Source organism: Mustela nivalis, assembly GCF_964662115.1.
Source record: "Mustela nivalis genome assembly, chromosome: 9".
Taxonomy (NCBI): domain Eukaryota; kingdom Metazoa; phylum Chordata; class Mammalia; order Carnivora; family Mustelidae; genus Mustela; species Mustela nivalis.
In genome coordinates this window covers 106,074,929-106,094,719 of record NC_139028.1, presented here as the reverse complement: position 1 = coordinate 106,094,719, position 19,791 = coordinate 106,074,929, and the positions used below count along the sequence as shown (strand labels likewise).

General features: G+C 36.9%; 3 protein-coding genes across 3 annotated transcripts; all 3 read left to right on the top strand.

Annotated features, from left to right (window-relative positions):
* Positions 1 to 2,111: 2,111 nt before the first annotated feature.
* Positions 2,112 to 3,068, top strand: LOC309840377 (olfactory receptor 5F1-like; the record flags this gene model as incomplete). The annotated part of the gene is made up of 1 exon (XM_082682430.1): positions 2,112 to 3,068. One exon carries the CDS (start codon positions 2,112 to 2,114, stop codon positions 3,066 to 3,068), a length of 957 nt encoding a protein of 318 aa, XP_082538556.1.
* A 6,378-nt stretch (positions 3,069 to 9,446) lies between these two features.
* On the top strand, positions 9,447 to 10,403 carry LOC309840376 (olfactory receptor 5F1-like; the record flags this gene model as incomplete). The annotated part of the gene is made up of 1 exon (XM_082682429.1): positions 9,447 to 10,403. One exon carries the CDS (start codon positions 9,447 to 9,449, stop codon positions 10,401 to 10,403), a length of 957 nt encoding a protein of 318 aa, XP_082538555.1.
* A 6,485-nt stretch (positions 10,404 to 16,888) lies between these two features.
* Positions 16,889 to 17,839, top strand: LOC309840375 (olfactory receptor 5F1-like; the record flags this gene model as incomplete). Its single annotated transcript, XM_082682428.1, has 1 exon — positions 16,889 to 17,839. The coding sequence occupies one exon, from the start codon at positions 16,889 to 16,891 to the stop codon at positions 17,837 to 17,839; it is 951 nt and encodes a 316-aa protein (XP_082538554.1).
* Positions 17,840 to 19,791: the final 1,952 nt, after the last annotated feature.

The window sequence follows — 19,791 nt, the reverse complement described above, 5'->3', positions numbered from 1 at the left end:
TTTAGTGTTATAAGCGACATCCATACAAGTCAAGTTTTTAAGCAATATATTGCATGATGCTAAAAAACTTTTTTAGATGCAGGAGTACTCTACCTGTTCTGATGATCGGAAGATTGTATTCACTGGAAGATACACGCACATATGTGTGCCCATGTATATATGTAACATATGTGTGTATGTGTGTATATATATATTTATAACCTTGTATACATATATATATATATATATTTATAATCTTCTAAGTGACTATGATAAAATGAGATGGGACAAGAAAGTTAGGTAGCTGGATATTATTTCTTTCTGTTGAAAATTGTCCTCAAATTGATTCTTCCACTTCTTAACAGTTTGTCTATTGAAACTTCATGTCATAGCTTGAAACCTCAGCTGTAAATTGTGTAAAATAATAATGTAATCTCCAAGCCTGGTGTGAAGGATTAATGGGGAATTTAAGCCAAAAATTTTAATATATTGTGACTTCCCTATAGAAATAGACTGTGTTTATGGATGCTCCGTGTGTGTGTGTGTGTGTGTGTGTGTTTCTTTTTTCCATTTTGCTTTATTTGTATTTAGATCTGGAGAACCTACTGTTTCATTCCCTTACAGGATCAGAGTCACAGACATTAACTGTAAAAATCCAACACAATTCTAAAATCATAAAAAAGAAGTTAGGTTTTCTGATCGATTGTCTTATTTGCTCATGGTATACTATTACTTTAAACACTGTACAATGGATTTAATTTCTTATTGTTATTAAGTTTACTCACAAAAAGAGTTGGATTAAAGGTTAAACTTGCCAAGACAAAGGGAAAGGTCACACACACACACACACACACACACACACACTGGAAATGAAAAAGAAAAATAATCATTTCAATTATTGAAAAGGGTAAGAATAATTATTGGTTTGGGGCCATGTACCCATTAGGGATAAGCTGCAAAGAGAGATTAAACATAAATAGCCAATTAAAATTATCATTTTTTTTTTTACTTTGGCAAAGATTATTTTAAATTTGTTTTTACACTCCAATGTAGTTAATATATAGGATGCAATATAGTGATGCATCAATTATTTTGGCAAAACTTTAAAGTAACAAAGATGCAAGGTCCACATAATGTTCGATTCCATATATATACAAGTGATCATAATGTGTTCTCATTTGAGACTGGAGTTTCTGCCTTTAGAGGATTGACTCACAATTAAAATCCATAATCTGGTTCCCATGGTTACCCATTGCTTTTTATAAAAATCAACATAAATGCTTGGTAATACGTATTTGTAAAGAAGGTGTCTCAAATTCTAACAAATAGTTTATTTGAATGTTCATTACATTGCATTTCATTTAAAAAATAAAAATGTTCTACTTTTGATTTTTAAGCTTCAACTGAGAACTCCTGATAAAAAAAGAAAATAGACTACACAGGTAAGACACTAGGAAGGAATTTAGCAGGATCTGATATAGTTATTCAAGGAGTTGGATAAGTAGCATGTCTCATACTAATTGATTTACTTGAGAGTGTATTTGTAACAAGAAAAACTGCTTCATTCCCTTCCCTTTTAAAACACTACAAAATCATGAATAAGACAATAAGAGGTGTCAAAATATTGCTTATTTGAAATGGTCATTATATTTGCTACTTGTGGTAGACAAAAACAATTTCTGGGAGTTTTGGTTTGGAATATTCAGAGTGGTCTTGAGTGAAAAAAAGTAAAATAGATTTCACTTAAACACACATATCTGTTCACAGAGTGAGAGAATTTGAAGCAAGAATATTTTTATCATTTGCATATGGATGTTGGCTGGAATGAAAGAACAGAATAATACATAATGTTTTTGAACAAAATGAATGGGCGTGTGTGGTCCTGCAATAGTGAGTTGAGTGATCCCTCAATCTTGATTCAGTTCAGACACTTGTTCATTAAATTCAAAGGCTGGTCTTTTTGTCGCCCAATTTCCTCTTCCTCCATCACTCAATTTACTGTGTTGTATTATCCTAGATTGTGCTTTTCCCCCATGGGTGAATGACCTCATTAACATTTCTATTTCTTATAAACTTAGGAAAGGAAAATATTTACACCTAATGCAAGTTTAAGCATACTATATGTGCAACTAATGACCAGAAGAAACCACTCTTCACCGACCGAGTTCATCCTGTTGGGATTAGCAGACACGATGGAGCTACAGATTGTCCTCTTTTTGCTTTTTCTGGTGATTTACACACTTACAGTTCTGGGGAATGTTGGGATGATCCTCTTAATCAGGACTAATTCCCGACTTCACACACCCATGTATTTCTTCCTGGCTAACCTGTCCTTTGTGGATGTTAGTTACTCCTCCACCATCACCCCTAAGATGCTGGTGGACATGTTATCAGAGGAGAAAACCATCTCCTTCGCTGGCTGCTTTCTGCAACTGTACTTTTTCATCACCATGGCCACGACTGAATGCATCCTTTTCGGGTTAATGGCCTATGACCGTTATGTGGCCATATGCAACCCTCTACTTTACTCCCTGGTCATGTCTAGGACTGTCTGCCTCAAAATGGCAGCAGGGGCTTTTACAGCAGGATTCTTGAACTCCATGGTTAACACAAGTTATGTGAGCAGCTTGTCATTCTGCAGTTCCAATGTCATCCATCATTTCTTCTGTGACAGCCCTCCACTTTTTAGGCTCTCATGCTCAGACACACACCTGAATGAAAGCATCGTTTCCACATTTGCTGGTGTGAATATCGTGGGAAGTCTGCTGGTCATCCTCTCCACCTACTCCTACATTCTCTTTTCTATCTTCCGTATGCATTCAGGGGAAGGGAGGCGCACAGCCCTCTCAACCTGTGGGTCCCACCTGACAGCTATAACTCTGTTCTATGCCACTGCCATCTATACCTATCTGAGACCTAGTTCCAGCTACTCCCTGGATCAGGACAAAGTGGCTTCTGTGTTCTACACGGTGGTGACCCCCATGCTGAATCCTCTGATCTACAGCCTCAGGAATAAGGAAGTAAAGAAAGCTTTATGGAATGTAACTACCAGGACAAGGAGTTCTACATTTCTGTGGTGGTTCAGTTGAATTTCTGAACAAAACAGAGTAACCTGTCTTTTGAAGGTTGCTTCAAGACTACAGTTTTTCTTTAGAATAGTTTCTGAGTAATTAGTCTATAATATTCAAATATATGTAACAGTGAGGCATAAGATAAATTACTAGTTATATAAGGCCATAGAATCTTCAAGTAAACCTTCCATACTCAACCTCTTTTCACTTCAAAAATTTCCAAGCCTTCCCTCCCTTTCTCTCTCACTACCTGACACATAAACAGAAAACCACATTTAACTGTGGCAAAGTTTAATCTGTGCATGGTGCAAAAGGCAGAGGTCAATGTTCAGTGTATTATCTAATTTATATTCTTTAGTATAAACTCGTGGATTTTCTGCTCAAAAATTGTGTATCATTTGCAAATAAATTTAATTTAGTTACAGGGATTTGGTTATTTAGAAACTGATGGATACCAAAGCTTGCACAGGAGACAGCCACACATATAGTTTTTGGCAGAAATTCCCCATGGCATTCACCCTTTCCACTGAAGTTGCACATGATAGTTGTCCATGTCCTGTGGTATGTAGATATTACATGCATTGTTTACTGTCACAAAGATATTCAAAATGTATTCCAATGTTTCCTATGATCCACGTTAAGTGAACTTGTCCAGACAGGTGTTCATGAAGTCATTGGTATTTTCTATGCAACCATCAGCCATACTCTCACTCGCCTGGTCCACGGTGGTTACCTGGCCTTGCACAACCTGCAGATAATGATCAGCTTGTCATAGACATAATTTGCTCTTTGACTAAGTGACGGGTTCCTCACATCCTTCTGTATCAGCTGTAGGCTCCTTGACTGGATTCTTTCTTTTCTCTGTGCTGGGTATTTAACAGATTCATAGATCAGACGGAGATATTTCACAAGTAAATACTAATATTATATTCCTCTCATCCAGTGCTTTAATTTCTTTTAAAACCTACAAATAGAAATAATGAAAGATAAAATTCAGTTATTCTGAGATTTGGGTTTTAGACATATCCTATTTGAGGTTATGTTCTCTGTTCTCTAATTAACCTCTCCAAAATTACTGAATATCCTTGATAAAGTCTACAGGTAATTCCAACTTTGAGAACAATAATTAAGTAATTACCTTGCTTTGCTTTTTTTAATTCTTTGAACACACTTCTTTTTTTTTTTTTTAAAGATTTTATTTATTAATTTGAGAGAGAGACAGTGAGAGAGAGCCTGAGCGAGGAGAAGGTCAGAGAGAGAAGCAGACTCCCCATGGAGCTGGGAACCAGATGTGGGACTCAATCCCAGGACTCCAGGATCATGACCTGAGCCGAAGGAGGTCGTCCAACCAACTGAGCCACCCAGGCGTCCCTGAACACATTTCTTTCTTTTTCTTTTTTTTTTTTTTTATAGTTTGAATTTTATTTTTTTTTCAGTGTTCCAAAATTCATTGTTTATCCACCACACCCAATGCTCCATGCAATATGTGCCCTCTTTAATGCCCACCACCAGGCTCATATTACCTCCCGGCCCCTCCCCTCCAAAGCCCTCAGTTTGTTTCTCAGGGTCCACAGTCTCTTATGGTTTGTCTCCCCCTCAGATTTCCCCCAACTCACTTATCCTCTCCATCTCCCAATGTCTTCCATGTTATTCCTTATGCTCCACAAGTAAGTGAAACCATATGTTAATTGACTCTCTCTTCTTCACTTATTTCACTCAACATAATATCTTCCAGTTGTGTCCATGTTGATACAAAAGTTAGGTATTCACCCTTTCTGATGGACGTATAATATTCCATTGTATATATGGACCATATTGCTGTTGAAGGGCATTTTGGCTATTCCCACAGTTTGGCAACTGTGACCATTGCTGTTATGAACATCGGGATTCAGTGTTCACTATATCTGTATGTTTGGGGTAAATACCCAGTAGTGCAATTGCAGGGTCATAGGGTAGCTCTATTTTTAATTTCTTAAGGAATCTCCACACTGTTTTCCAAAGTGGCCGCACTAAATTGCATTCCCACCAACAGTGCAAGAGGGTTCCCCTTTCTCCACATCCTCTCCAACACTTATTGTTTACTGTCTTGTTGATTTTGGCCACTCTAACTGATATAAGGTGGAATCTCAATGTGGTTTTGATTTTAATCTCCTTGATGGCTAATGACAATGAACATTTTTTCATGTGACTGTTAGCCATTTGTATGTCTTCATTGGAGAAGTGTCTGTTCATGTCTTCTGCCCATTTTTTGATGTGACTATCTGTTTTGTGTGTGTTGAGTTTGAGGAGTTCTTTATAGATCTTAGATATCAGCCCTTTGTCTGTAGTGTCATTTGCAATTATCTCCTCCCATTAGGTGGGGTGCCTCTTTGTTTTGTTCTCTATTTTCTTTGCTGTGGAGAAACTTTTGATCTTGATGAAGTCAGTCCCAAAAGTTCGTTTTTGCTTTTGTTTCCTTTGCCTTTGGGGCCATGTCTTGAAAGCAGTTGCTGTGGCCAATGTTGAAGAGGTTACTGCCTATGTTCTCCTCTAGGATTTTGATAGATTCCTGCCTCATGTTCAGGTCTTTAATCCATTTCTAGTTTATCTTTGTATATGATGTAAGAGAATGGTCGAGTTTTATACTTTTATATATAGCTGTCCAATTTTCCCAGCCCCATTTATTGAAAAGAATGTCTTTTTTCCACTGTATATTTTTTCCTGCTTTGTCAAAGATTATTTTACTGTAGAGTTGAGGGTCCACATCTCAGCTCTCTACTCTGTTCCACTGGTCTATGCATCTGTTTTTGTGCCAGTACCATGCTGTCTTGATGATCACAGCTTTGTAGTAAAGCCTGAAATTAGACAACACAATGTCCCAAGTTTTGTTTTTCTTTTTCAACATTTCCTTAACAATTCAGTGTCTCTATGGTTCCATACAAATTTTAGGATTATTTGTTCCAGCTCTTTGAAAAATGCTGGTGGAATTTTGATCTGCATGTCATTGAAAGTATAGATTGCTCTAGGCAGTATAGACATTTTAACAATGTTTATTCTTCTGATCCATGAGCATGAAATGCTCTTCCATCTTTTTGTGTCTTCTTCACTTTCTTTCATGAGTGTTTTCTATAGTTCCTCGAGTACAGGTCTTCTATCTCCTTAGTTAGGTTTATTCCTAGATATCTTATGGTTCTTGGTGCTATAGTAAATGGAATCAATTCTCTAATTTCCCTTTCTATATTTTCATTGTTAGGGTATAAGAAAGCAACTGATTTCTATACATAGATTTTGTGTCCGGCTACACAGCATCCATTCCTGAATAATAACCCTTCAAAGTATAGGGATAGAGCAAACATTCCTCAACATTATAAAATTTTCCAGAAACCCACAATGAATATCATCCTTAATGGGGAAAAGCTGACAGCCTTGCCTTTGAGATCAGGAACACGACAAAGATGAACACATGTTTCTTATGCACATTTTGATTATTTCTTTAATCAAAACTATTTAAAAAATATTTTAAATTATCCTAATTTCTCATTTATTGTTTATTGCATTTATGTAAAAATGTACAATTATTATATATATTTATGTAACTCAAAATAAATTTAAACTACAAAAACCTTGAGTCTTCTCATTATTATATAGAGTGGTGATTTATCTCTTTATCTCTTATCTCTTTATCTCTTTTGTCGTAAGTCCTTGGCAATATTTACTAAACTCTTCTTCATGAATGTAATAGTGTTTTTGCCTCTTTGATACAGTATGTCATTGCTTTTCTCTTTTCCTTTCTCCCTCATTCTTTTGTTTTGGTTGAATTTTAATTCAAATTCATTATCCAAATATAGTTGTCAACCAAAATATTGTCATATTTAATGATTTTGGAGTAATTTATTTGCTAAAATTAATGAAAGATGTTTAAATTGTATGCATTTAGACTGTTTAGGCGAGGATTTTCATCAGTGATTATGTGAGGCCAAGAGAGGCTAGCTTACAAAACCTGTTAGCATCACAAAGTTGAAAAAAAAAAGCAAGCAATTTGGGAGAAATGAAGAAATCAGTATCAACAATCACACACATCCAAAATCACAGCATAAGAGAATGGGATGATGTTATTAGAAGATGAAGTCCTGCATTTAGGCAGAAAAAAATGTGTACAGAGTGTTTAATCTGAGCACTCAATTTATTTTGATTTCGTTTGTTAAATGTAAACTAACATGCCCAATGTAATTTTTATAGCTCTCTTGAAAAGAAGAAGTATACAATTGTAAACAACAAATAGGTATTTAATAGAAGATGTGCACACACACACACACACACACACACTATACATGTATGTGTATATAAGTGACTAGGATAAAAGGGGACGGGACAAGGAAATTAAGTATCTGGGTACTATTTTCTTCTGCTAAGATTGTGTTCCAGTTGATTCTCCCACTTTCTAACAGTTTGTCTATTGAAAAATCATTTAATTATCTGAAATTTCAGCTGCAAAATGCATAAAATAATAATGTCAAACTCAAAGACTGGCAGGGAGAATTAACTGAAGATTTAAATAGTAAAGAGCTATATGTTTTGAGTTCTCAATGCAAATAGGCTCTCCATGCATATGGACCCCCATATGAGGTTTATTTCACCTAGATTTTCTTGTATGTAGATCTGGAAAATCTGTCATTTCATTCCCTTCTAGGTACAGAGTCATAGGCAATATTTTCAAAATTTAACACAAGTCTAAAATCATAAAAACATGAGTTCATTCTCTTATCCATTGTATTATTTGCCCAAGGTTTAGTATTCTTTAAATATTGCGCACTTAAGTTAGTTTCTCCTTCTCATTAATTTCACTCAAGAGAGAGTTGAATGAGAGATACACTTACTCAGACAAAGGATGTGTGTGTGTGTGTGTCCATGCACACACACACACACACACACACACACACACAAAAACACAATTTCACACAAAAGGAAACAGAATTTTTTTTTTCAATTACTAAAATAACAAAGGAAGAAAAATAATTTGGTACTGGATTTTCTTCTTTTTTTAAAAAAAATAAAGATTACTATTTATTTATTTGACAGAGAGAGTTACAAGTAGGCAGAGAGGCAAGCAGAGAGAGGAAGGGAAGCAGGCTCCCTGCTGAGCACAGAGCCCTATGCTGGGCTCAATCCCAGGACCCAGGATCATGACCCGAGCTGAAGGCAGAGGCTTAACCCACTGAGCCACCCAGGCGCCCCTGGTACTGGATTTTGTATTCATTTGGGATAAGCTAAAAATAGAAAGGGAGAAACAGTATCAACAACCAATTATAAGCATTATTACTTAATTTATTTTTACTTCCCTTAAGAGTTTTTTAAAGTAACAAAGAGATCAGGAATTACTTTGTGATGCAAGCCCCATATAATGTTTGATTCCATATATCTACCTGTGATCATATACTGTGTACTTTTGAGACTGGAGTGTCTATCTCTAGAGGTCTGACTCACAATTACCTATAATCTAGTCCCATGGTTATTCAGTCATCCTTATGAAAACAAAATAAAAGTGTGGCAATGTGCATTTACTCACAAGCCATTTCAAATGTTTACAAAAAAGTAAATTGAATGCCTACTGGATTTCACTTACTTTTAAAAATGAAATTTTCTTCCTTTTCTGTAAACTCTATTGGATTGGAGAACATCTCATAAAAAAAAAAAAAAAAAAAATCCTAGAGTCCCCAGGTAAGACACTGGGAAGAAAGTGATCAGGATTTTGTGCTGAACTCACTGAGTTGGACAGGTTGCATGTCTCCTGCTAAGGATGTTATTTAGAAGTGAACTTTGTAACCAGAACAGATTTGGGGATGACTTTTAAAACATAAGAAAATCATTGTTAAAATATATGATAGGAGTCTAAATACTGATTATTATAATTGGTCAGTATGGTGGCTGCTTAAAGTACTCACGAGTGATTTCTGGAAAGGAATGCATGAATTTTAGAGTTGAAGAATATTCAGAGTGGTTTTGAGGATAAATGGAAAGGAAAAAAATAGAGCTAAACTCACATACGTGCTCAGCGAATGAAGAGATGTCAGCAAGGATATTTTTATCCTTTTATTTGGACAAAGATTATACCGAGACAATAGAATCATGTAAGTAGCTTTTGGGAAACTGAATGGGAGTGCGTGGTCCTGCACTAGTGAGTTGAGAGATTCCCCAATCTTGATTAAGTTCAGACACTTGTTCATTAAATTTAAAGGCTGGTCTATTTGTCGCCCAATTTCCTCTTCCTCCATCACTCAATTTACTGTGTTGTATTATCCTAGATTGTGCTTTTCCCCCATGGGTGAATGACCTCATTAACATTTCTATTTCTTATAAACTTAGGAAAGGAAAATATTTACACCTAATGCAAGTTTAAGCATACGATATGTGCAACTAATGACCAGAAGAAACCACTCTTCACCGACCGAATTCATCCTGTTGGGATTAGCAGACACGATGGAGCTACAGATTGTCCTCTTTTTGCTTTTTCTGGTGATTTACACACTTACAGTTCTGGGGAATGTTGGGATGATCCTCTTAATCAGGACTAATTTCCGACTTCACACACCCATGTATTTCTTCCTGGCTAACTTATCCTTTGTGGATGTTAGTTACTCTTCCACCATCACCCCTAAGATGCTGGTGGACACGTTATCAGAGGAGAAAACCATCTCCTTCGCTGGCTGCTTTCTGCAACTGTACTTTTTCATCGCCTTGGCCACAACTGAGTGCATCCTTTTCGGGTTAATGGCTTATGACCGTTATGTGGCCATATGCAACCCTCTACTTTACTCCCTGGTCATGTCTAGGACTGTCTGCCTCAAAATGGCAGCAGGGGCTTTTACAGCAGGATTCTTGAACTCCATGGTTAACACAAGTTATGTGAGCAGCTTGTCATTCTGCAGTTCCAATGTCATCCATCATTTCTTCTGTGACAGCCCTCCACTTTTTAGGCTCTCATGCTCAGACACACACCTGAATGAAAGCATCGTTTCCACATTTGCTGGTGTGAATATCGTGGGAAGTCTGCTGGTCATCCTCTCCACCTACTCCTACATTCTCTTTTCTATCTTCCGTATGCATTCAGGGGAAGGGAGGCGCACAGCCCTCTCAACCTGTGGGTCCCACCTGACAGCTATAACTCTGTTCTATGCCACTGCCATCTATACCTATCTGAGACCTAGTTCCAGCTACTCCCTGGATCAGGACAAAGTGGCTTCTGTGTTCTACACGGTGGTGACCCCCATGCTGAATCCTCTGATCTACAGCCTCAGGAATAAGGAAGTAAAGAAAGCTTTATGGAATGTAACTACCAGGACAAGGAGTTCTACATTTCTGTGGTGGTTCAGTTGAATTTCTGAACAAAACAGAGTAACCTGTCTTTTGAAGGTTGCTTCAAGACTACAGTTTTTCTTTAGAATAGTTTCTGAGTAATTAGTCTATAATATTCAAATATATGTAACAGTGAGGCACAAGATAAATTACTAGTTATATAAGGCCATAGAATCTTCAAGTAAACCTTCCATACTCAACCTCTTTTCACTTCAAAAATTTCCAAGCCTTCCCTCCCTTTCTCTCTCACTACCTGACACATAAACAGAAAACCACATTTAACTGTGGCAAAGTTTAATCTGTGCATGGTGCAAAAAGCAGAGGTCAATGTTCAGTGTATTATCTAATTTATATTCTTTAGTATAAACTCATGGATTTTCTGCTCAAAAATTGTGTATCATTTGCAAATAAATTTAATTTAGTTACAGGGATTTGGTTATTTAGAAACTGATGGATACCAAACCTTGCACAGGAGACAGCCACACATATAGTTTTTGGCAGAAATTCCCCATGGCATTCACCCTTTCCACTGAAGTTGCACATGATAGAGGTAGTGATGTCCATGTCCTGTGGTATGTAGATATTACATGCATTGTTTACTGTCACAAAGATATTCAAAATGTATTCCAATGTTTCCTATGATCCACGTTAAGTGAACTTGTCCAGACAGGTTTTCATGAAGTCATTGGTATTTTCTATGCAACCATCAGCCCTACTCTCACTCGCCTGGTCCACGGTGGTTACCTGGCCCTGCACACCCTGCAGATAATGATCAGCTTGTCATAGACATAATTTGCTCTTTGACTAAGTGACGGGTTCCTCACATCCTTCTGTATCAGCTGTAGGCTCCTTGACTGGATTCGTTCTTTTCTCTGTGCTGGGTATTTAACAGATTCATAGATCAGACGGAGATATTTCACAAGTAAATACTAATATTATATTCCTCTCATCCAGTGCTTTAATTTCTTTTAAAACCTACAAATAGAAATAATGAAAGATAAAATTCAGTTATTCTGAGATTTGGGTTTTAGACATATCCTATTTGAGGTTATGTTCTCTTCTCTAATTAACCTCTCCAAAATTACTGAATCTCCTTGACAGAGTCTACAGGTAATTCCAACTTTGAGAACAATAATTAAGGAATTACCTTGCTTTGCTTTTTTTAATTCTTTGAACACACCTCTTTTTTTTTTTTTTTAAAGATTTTATTTATTAATTTGAGAGAGAGACAGTGAGAGAGAGCCTGAGCGAGGAGAAGGTCAGAGAGAGAAGCAGACTCCCCATGGAGCTGGGAACCAGATGTGGGACTCAATCCCAGGACTCCAGGATCATGACCTGAGCCGAAGGAGGTCGTCCAACCAACTGAGCCACCCAGGCGTCCCTGAACACATTTCTTTCTTTTTCTTTTTTTTTTTTTTTTATAGTTTGAATTTTATTTTTTTTTTCAGTGTTCCAAAATTCATTGTTTATCCACCACACCCAATGCTCCATGCAATATGTGCCCTCTTTAATGCCCACCACCAGGCTCATATTACCTCCCGGCCCCTCCCCTCCAAAACCCTCAGTTTGTTTTCTCAGAGTCCACAGTCTCTTATGGTTTGTCTCCCCCTCAGATTTCCCCCAATTCACTTATCCTCTCCATCTCCATGTCCATGTTGATACAAAAGTTAGGTATTCACCCTTTCTGATGGACATATAATACTCCATTGTATATATGGACCATATTGTTGTTGAAGGGCATTTTGGCTATTCCCACAGTTTGGCAACTGTGACCATTGCTGTTATGAACATCGGGATTCAGTGTTCACTATATCTGTATGTTTGGGGTAAATACCCAGTAGTGCAATTGCAGGGTCATAGGGTAGCTCTATTTTTAATTTCTTAAGGAATCTCCACACTGTTTTCCAAAGTGGCTGCACTAAATTGCATTCCCACCAACAGTGTAAGAGGGTTCCCCTTTCTCCACATCCTCTCCAACACTTATTGTTTACTGTCTTGTTGTTTTTGGCCATTCTAAGTGATATAAGGTGGAATCTCAATGTGGTTTTGATTTTAATCTCCTTGATGGCTAATGACAATGAACATTTTTTCATGTGACTGTTAGCCATTTGTATGTCTTCATTGGAGAAGTGTCTGTTCATGTCTTCTGCCCATTTTTTGATGTGACTATCTGTTTTGTGTGTGTTGAGTTTGAGGAGTTCTTTATAGATCTTAGATATCAGCCCTTTGTCTGTAGTGTCATTTGCAATTATCTCCTCCCATTAGGTGGGGTGCCTCTTTGTTTTGTTCTCTATTTTCTTTGCTGTGGAGAAACTTTTGATCTTGATGAAGTCCCAAAAGTTCGTTTTTGCTTTTGTTTCCTTTGCCTTTGGGGCCATGTCTTGAAAGCAGTTGCTGTGGCCAATGTTGAAGAGGTTACTGCCTATGTTCTCCTCTAGGATTTTGATAGATTCCTGCCTCATGTTCAGGTCTTTAATCCATTTCTAGTTTATCTTTGTATATGATGTAAGAGAATGGTCGAGTTTTATACTTTTATATATAGCTGTCCAATTTTCCCAGCCCCATTTATTGAAAAGAATGTCTTTTTTCCACTGTATATTTTTTCCTGCTTTGTCAAAGATTATTTTACCATAGAGTTAGGGTCCATTATTGGCTTTCTACTTTGTTCCACTGGTCTATGCATCTGTTTTTGTGCCAGTACCATGCTATCTTGATGATAACAGCTTTGTAGTAAAGCCTGAAATTAGACAACACTATGTCCCAAGTTTTGTTTTTCTTTTTCAATATTTCCTTAACAATTCAGTGTCTCTATGGTTCCATACAAATTTTAGGATTATTTGTTCCAGCTCTTTGAAACAAGCTGGTGGAATTCTGATCTGGATGTCATTGAAAGTATAGATTGCTCTAGGCAGTATAGACATTTTAACAATGTTTATTCTTCTGATCCATGAGCATGAAGTGCTCTTCCATCTTTTTGTGTCTTCTTCACTTTCTTTCATGAGTGTTTTCTATACTTCCTCGAGTACAGGTCTTCTATCTCTTCAGTTAGGATTATTCCTAGATATCTTATGGTTCTTGGTGCTATAATAAATGGAATCAATTCTCTAATTTCCCTTTCTATATTTTCATTGTTAGGGTATAAGAAAGCAACTGATTTCTATACATAGATTTTGTGTCTGGCTACACAGCATCCATTCCTGAATAAAAACCCTTCAAAGTATAGGGATAGAGCAAACATTCCTCAACGTTATAAAATTTTCCAGAAACCCACAATGAATATCATCCTTAATGGGGAAAAGCTGACAGCCTTGCCTTTGAGATCAGGAACACGACAAAGATGAACACATGTTTCTTATGTACATTTTGATTATTTCTTTAATCAAAACTATTTAAAAAATATTTTAAATTATCCTAATTTCTCATTTATTGTTTATTGCATTTATGTAAAAATGTACAATTATTATATATATTTATGTAACTCAAGATAAATTTAAACTACAAAAGCCTTGAATCTTCTCATTATTATATAGAGTGGTGATTTATCTCTTTATCTCTTATCTCTTTATCTCTTTTGTCTTAAGTCCATGGCTATATTTACTAAACTCTTCTTCATGAATTTAATAGTGTTTTTGCCTCTTTGATACACTGTGTCATTGCTTTTCTCTTTTTCTGTCTCCCTCATTCTTTTGTTTTGGTTGAATTTTAATTCAAATTCATTATCCAAATATATAGTTGTCAACAAAAATATTGTCTTATTTAATGATTTTTGAGTAATTTATTTGCTAAACTTAATGAAAGATGTTTAAATTGTATGTATTTAGACTTTGTTTTGGCCAGGATTTTCATCAGTGATTAGGTGAGGCCAAGAGAGGCTAGCTTACAAAACCTGTTAGCATCACAAAGTTGAAAAAAAAAAAGCAAGCAATTTGGGAGAAATGAAGAAATCAGTATCAACAATCACACACATCCAAAATCACAGCATAAGAGAATGGGATGATGTTATTAGAAGATGAAGTCCTGCATTTAGGCAGAAAAAAATGTGTACAGAGAGTTTAATCTGAGCACTCAATTTATTTTGATTTCGTTTGTTAAATGTAAACTAACATGCCCAATGTAATTTTTATTGCTCTCTTGAAAAGAAGAAGTATACAATTGTAAACAACAAATAGGTATTTAATAGAATATGTGCACACACACACACACACACACACACACACTATACATGTATGTGTATATAAGTGACTAGGATAAAAGGGGACGGGACAAGGAAATTAAGTATCTGGGTACTATTTTCTTCTGCTAAGATTGTGTTCCAGTTGATTCTCCCACTTTCTAACAGTTTGTCTATTGAAAAATCATTTAATTATCTGAAATTTCAGCTGCAAAATGCATAAAATAATAATGTCAAACTCAAAGACTGGCAGGGAGAATTAACTGAAGATTTAAATAGAAAAGAGCTATATGTTTTGAGTTCTCAATGCAAATAGACTCTCCATGCATATGGACCCCCATATGAGGTTTATTTCACCTAGATTTTCTTGTATGTAGATCTGGAAAATCTGTCATTTCATTCCCTTCTAGGTACAGAGTCATAGGCAATATTTTCAAAATTTAACACAAGTCTAAAATCATAAAAACATGAGTTCATTCTCTTATCCATTGTATTATTTGCCCAAGGTTTAGTATTTCCTTAAATATTGCACACTTAAGTTAGTTTCTCCTTCTCATTAATTTCACTCAAGAGAGAGTTGAATGAGAGATACACTTACTCAGACAAAGGATGTGTGTGTGTGTGTGTCCATGCACACACACACACACACACAAAAACACAATTTTACACAAAAGGGAACAGAATTTTTTTTTTTCAATTACTAAAATAACAAAGGAAGAAAAATAATTTGGTACTGGATTTTCTTCTTTTTTTAAAAAAAATAAAGATTACTATTTATTTATTTGACAGAGAGAGATTACAAATAGGCAGAGAGGCAGGCAGAGAGAGAGGAAGGGAAGCAGGCTCCCTGCTGAGCACAGAGCCCTATGCTGGGCTCAATCCCAGGACCCAGGATCATGACCCGAGCTGAAGGCAGAGGCTTAACCCACTGAGCCACCCAGGCGACCCTGGTACTGGATTTTGTATCCATTTGGGATAAGCTAAAAATAGAAAGGGAGAAGCAGTATCAACAACCAATTATAAGTATTATTACTTATTTTTTTTTTTACTTCCCTTAAGACTTTTTTAAAGTAACAAAGAGATCAGGAATTACTTTGTGATGCAAGCCCCATATAATGTTTGATTCCATATATCTACCTGTGATCATATACTGTGTACTTTTGAGACTGGAGTGTCTATCTCTAGAGGTCTGACTCACAATTACCTATAATCTAGTCCCATGGTTATTCAGTCATCCTTATGAAAACAAAATAAAAGTGTGGCAATGTGTATTTACTCACAAGCCATTTCAAATGTTTACAAAAAAGTAAATTGAATGCCTACTATATTTCACTTACTTTTAAAAATGAAATTTTCTACCTTTTCTGTAAACTCCATTGGATTGGAGAACATCTCATAAAAAAAGAAAATCCTAGACTCCCCAGGTAAGACACTGGGAAGAAAGTGATCAGGATTTTGTGCTGTAACTCACTGAGTTGGACAGGTTGCATGTCTCCTGCTAAGGATGTTATTTGGAAGTGAACTTTGTAATCAGAAAAGATTTTTGGATGACTTTTAAAACATAAGAAAATCATTTTTAAAATATATGATAGGAGTCTAAATACTGATAATTAGAGTTGGTCAGTATGGTTGCTGCTTAAAGTACTCACGAGTGATTTCTGGAAAGGAATGCATGAATTTTATTTTATTTATTTTTTTTTTTAAAGATTTTATTTATTTATTTGACAGAGAGAGATCACAAGTAGGCAGAGAGAGAGAGGAGGAAGCAGGCTCCCTGCTGAGCAGAGAGCCCGATGCGGGGCTCAATCCCAGGACCCTGAGATCATGACCTGAGCCGAAGGCAGCGGCTTAACCCACTGAGCCACCCAGGCGCCCCGGAATGCATGAATTTTAGAGTTGAAGAATATTCAGAGTGGTTTTGAGGATAAATGGAAAGGAAAAAAAAATAGAGCTAAACTCACATACCTGCTCAGTGAATGAAGAGATGTCAACAAGGATATTTTTATCCTTTTATTTGGACAAAGATTGTACCGAGACAATAGAATCATGTAAGTAGCTTTTGGAAACTGAATGGGAGTGTGTGCCCCTGCACTAGTGACTTGAGAGATTCCCCAATCTTGATTCAGTTCAGACACTTGTTCATTAAGTTTAAAGGTGGTCTATTTGTCGCCCAATTTCCTCTTCCTCCATCACTCAATTTACTGTGTTGTATTATCCTAGATTGTGCTTTTCCCCCATGGGTGAATGACCTCATTAACATTTCTATTTCTTATAAACTTAGGAAAGGAAAATATTTACACCTAATGCAAGTTTAAGCATACGATATGTGCAACTAATGACCAGAAGAAACCACTCTTCACCGACCAAGTTCATCCTGTTGGGATTAGCAGACACGATGGAGCTACAGATTGTCCTCTTTTTGCTTTTTCTGGTGATTTACACACTTACAGTTCTGGGGAATGTTGGGATGATCCTCTTAATCAGGACTAATTCCCGACTTCACACACCCATGTATTTCTTCCTGGCTAACCTGTCCTTTGTGGATGTTAGTTACTCCTCCACCATCACCCCTAAGATGCTGGTGGACATGTTATCAGAGGAGAAAACCATCTCCTTCGCTGGCTGCTTTCTGCAACTCTACTTTTTCATTACCTTGGCCACAACTGAGTGCATCCTGTTCGGGTTAATGGCCTATGACCGTTATGTGGCCATATGCAACCCTCTACTTTACTCCCTGGTCATGTCCAGGACTGTCTGCCTCAAAATGGCAGCAGGGGCTTTTACAGCAGGATTCTTGAACTCCATGGTTAACACAAGTTATGTGAGCAGCTTGTCATTCTGCAGTTCCAATGTCATCCATCATTTCTTCTGTGACAGCCCTCCACTTTTTAGGCTCTCATGTTCAGACACACACCTAAATGAAAGCATCTTTTCCACATTTGCTGGTGTGAATATCGTGGGAAGTCTGCTGGTCATCCTCACCACCTACTCCTACATTCTCTTTTCTATCTTCCGTATGCATTCAGGGGAAGGGAGGCGCAAAGCCCTCTCAACCTGTGGGTCCCACCTGACAGCTATAACTCTGTTCTATGCCACTGCCATCTATACCTATCTGAGACCTAGTTCCAGCTACTCCCTGGATCAGGACAAAGTGGCTTCTGTGTTCTACACGGTGGTGATCCCCATGCTGAATCCTCTGATCTACAGCCTCAGGAATAAGGAAGTAAAGAAAGCTTTATGGAATGCAACTACCAGGAGTTCTACATTTCTGTGGTGGTTCAGTTGAATTTCTGAACAAAACAGAGTAACCTGTCTTTTGAAGGCTGCTTCAAGACTACAGTTTTTCTTTAGAATATTTTCTGAGTAATTAGTCTATAATATTCAAATATATGTAACAGTGAGGCATAAGGTAAATTACTAGTTATATAAGGCCATAAAATCTTCATGTAATCCTTCCATACTCAACTTTTTTTCACTTCAAAACTTTCTAAGCCTTTTCTCCCTTTCTCTTTCCCTGCCTGACACATAAACAGAATACCACATACACATTTAACTGTGGCAAAATTTAATCTGTACATAGATGCAAAGGCATAGGTCAATGTTCAGTGTATTATCTAATTTATATTCTTTAGAATAAACTCTTGGATTTTCTGCTCAAAAATTGTTTGTTCATCATTTGCAAATAAATTTAATTTAGTTACAGGGATTTGGCTATTTAGAAACTGATGGATACCAAAGCTTGCACAGGAGACAGAAACACATATAGTTTTTGCAGAAATTCCCCATGGCATTCACCCTTTCCACAGAAGTTGCACATGATAGAGGTAGTGATGTCCATGTCTTCTGGTATGTAGATATTACATGCATTGTTTCCTGTCACAAAGATGTCCAAAATGTATTCCAATGTTTCCTATGACCCAGGTAAGTGAACTTGCCCAGACAGGTGTTCGTGAAGTCATTGTTTTTTTCTATGCAACCATCAGCCATACTCTCATTCGCCTGGTCCACGGTGGTTATCTGGCCCTGGACACCCTGCAGATAACGATCAGCTTGTCATAGACATAATTTGCCCTTTGACTAAGTGACGGGTTCCTCACATCCTTCTATATCAGCTGTAGGCTCCTTGACTGGATTCTTTCTTTTCTCTGTGCTGGGTATTTAACAGATTCATAGATCAGACGGAGATATTTCACAAGTAAATACTAATATTATATTCCTCTCATTCAATGCTTTAATTTCTTTTAAAACCTACAAATAGAAATAATGGAAGATAAAATTCAGTTATTCTGAGATTTGGGTTTTAGACATATCCTATTTGAGGTTATGTTCTCTGCTCTCTAATTAACCTCTCCAAAATTACTGAATCTCCTTGACAGAGTCTACAGGTAATTGCAACTTTGAGAACAATAATTAAGTAATTACCTCGTATGCTTTTTTAAATTCTTTGAACACATTTCTTTCCTTATTTTTTGGTTTGAATTTTATTTTTTTTCAGTGTTCCAAAATTCATTGTTTATGCACCACACCCAGTGCTCCATGCAATATGTGCCCTCCTTAATGCCCGCCACCAGGCTCATCTTACCCCCACCCCCTCACCTCCAAAGCCCTCAGTTTGTTTCTCAGAGTCCACAGTCTCTTATGGTTTGTCTCCCCCTCCGATTTCCCCCAATTCACTTATCCTCTCCATCTCCCAATGTCTTCCATGTTATTTCTTATGCTCCACAAGTAAATGAAACCATATGTTAATTGACTCTCTCTTCTTCACTTATTTCACTCAACATAATCTCTTCCAGTTGTGTCCATGTTGATACAAAAGTTAGGTATTCACCCTTTCTGATGGACATATAATACTCCATTGTATATATGGACCATATTGTTGTTGAAGGGCATTTTGGCTATTCCCACAGTTTGGCAACTGTGACCATTGCTGTTATGAACATCGGGATTCAGTGTTCACTATATCTGTATGTTTGGGGTAAATACCCAGTAGTGCAATTGCAGGGTCATAGGGTAGCTCTATTTTTAATTTCTTAAGGAATCTCCACACTGTTTTCCAAAGTGGCTGCACTAAATTGCATTCCCACCAACAGTGTAAGAGGGTTCCCCTTTCTCCACATCCTCTCCAACACTTATTGTTTACTGTCTTGTTGTTTTTGGCCATTCTAAGTGATATAAGGTGGAATCTCAATGTGGTTTTGATTTTAATCTCCTTGATGGCTAATGACAATGAACATTTTT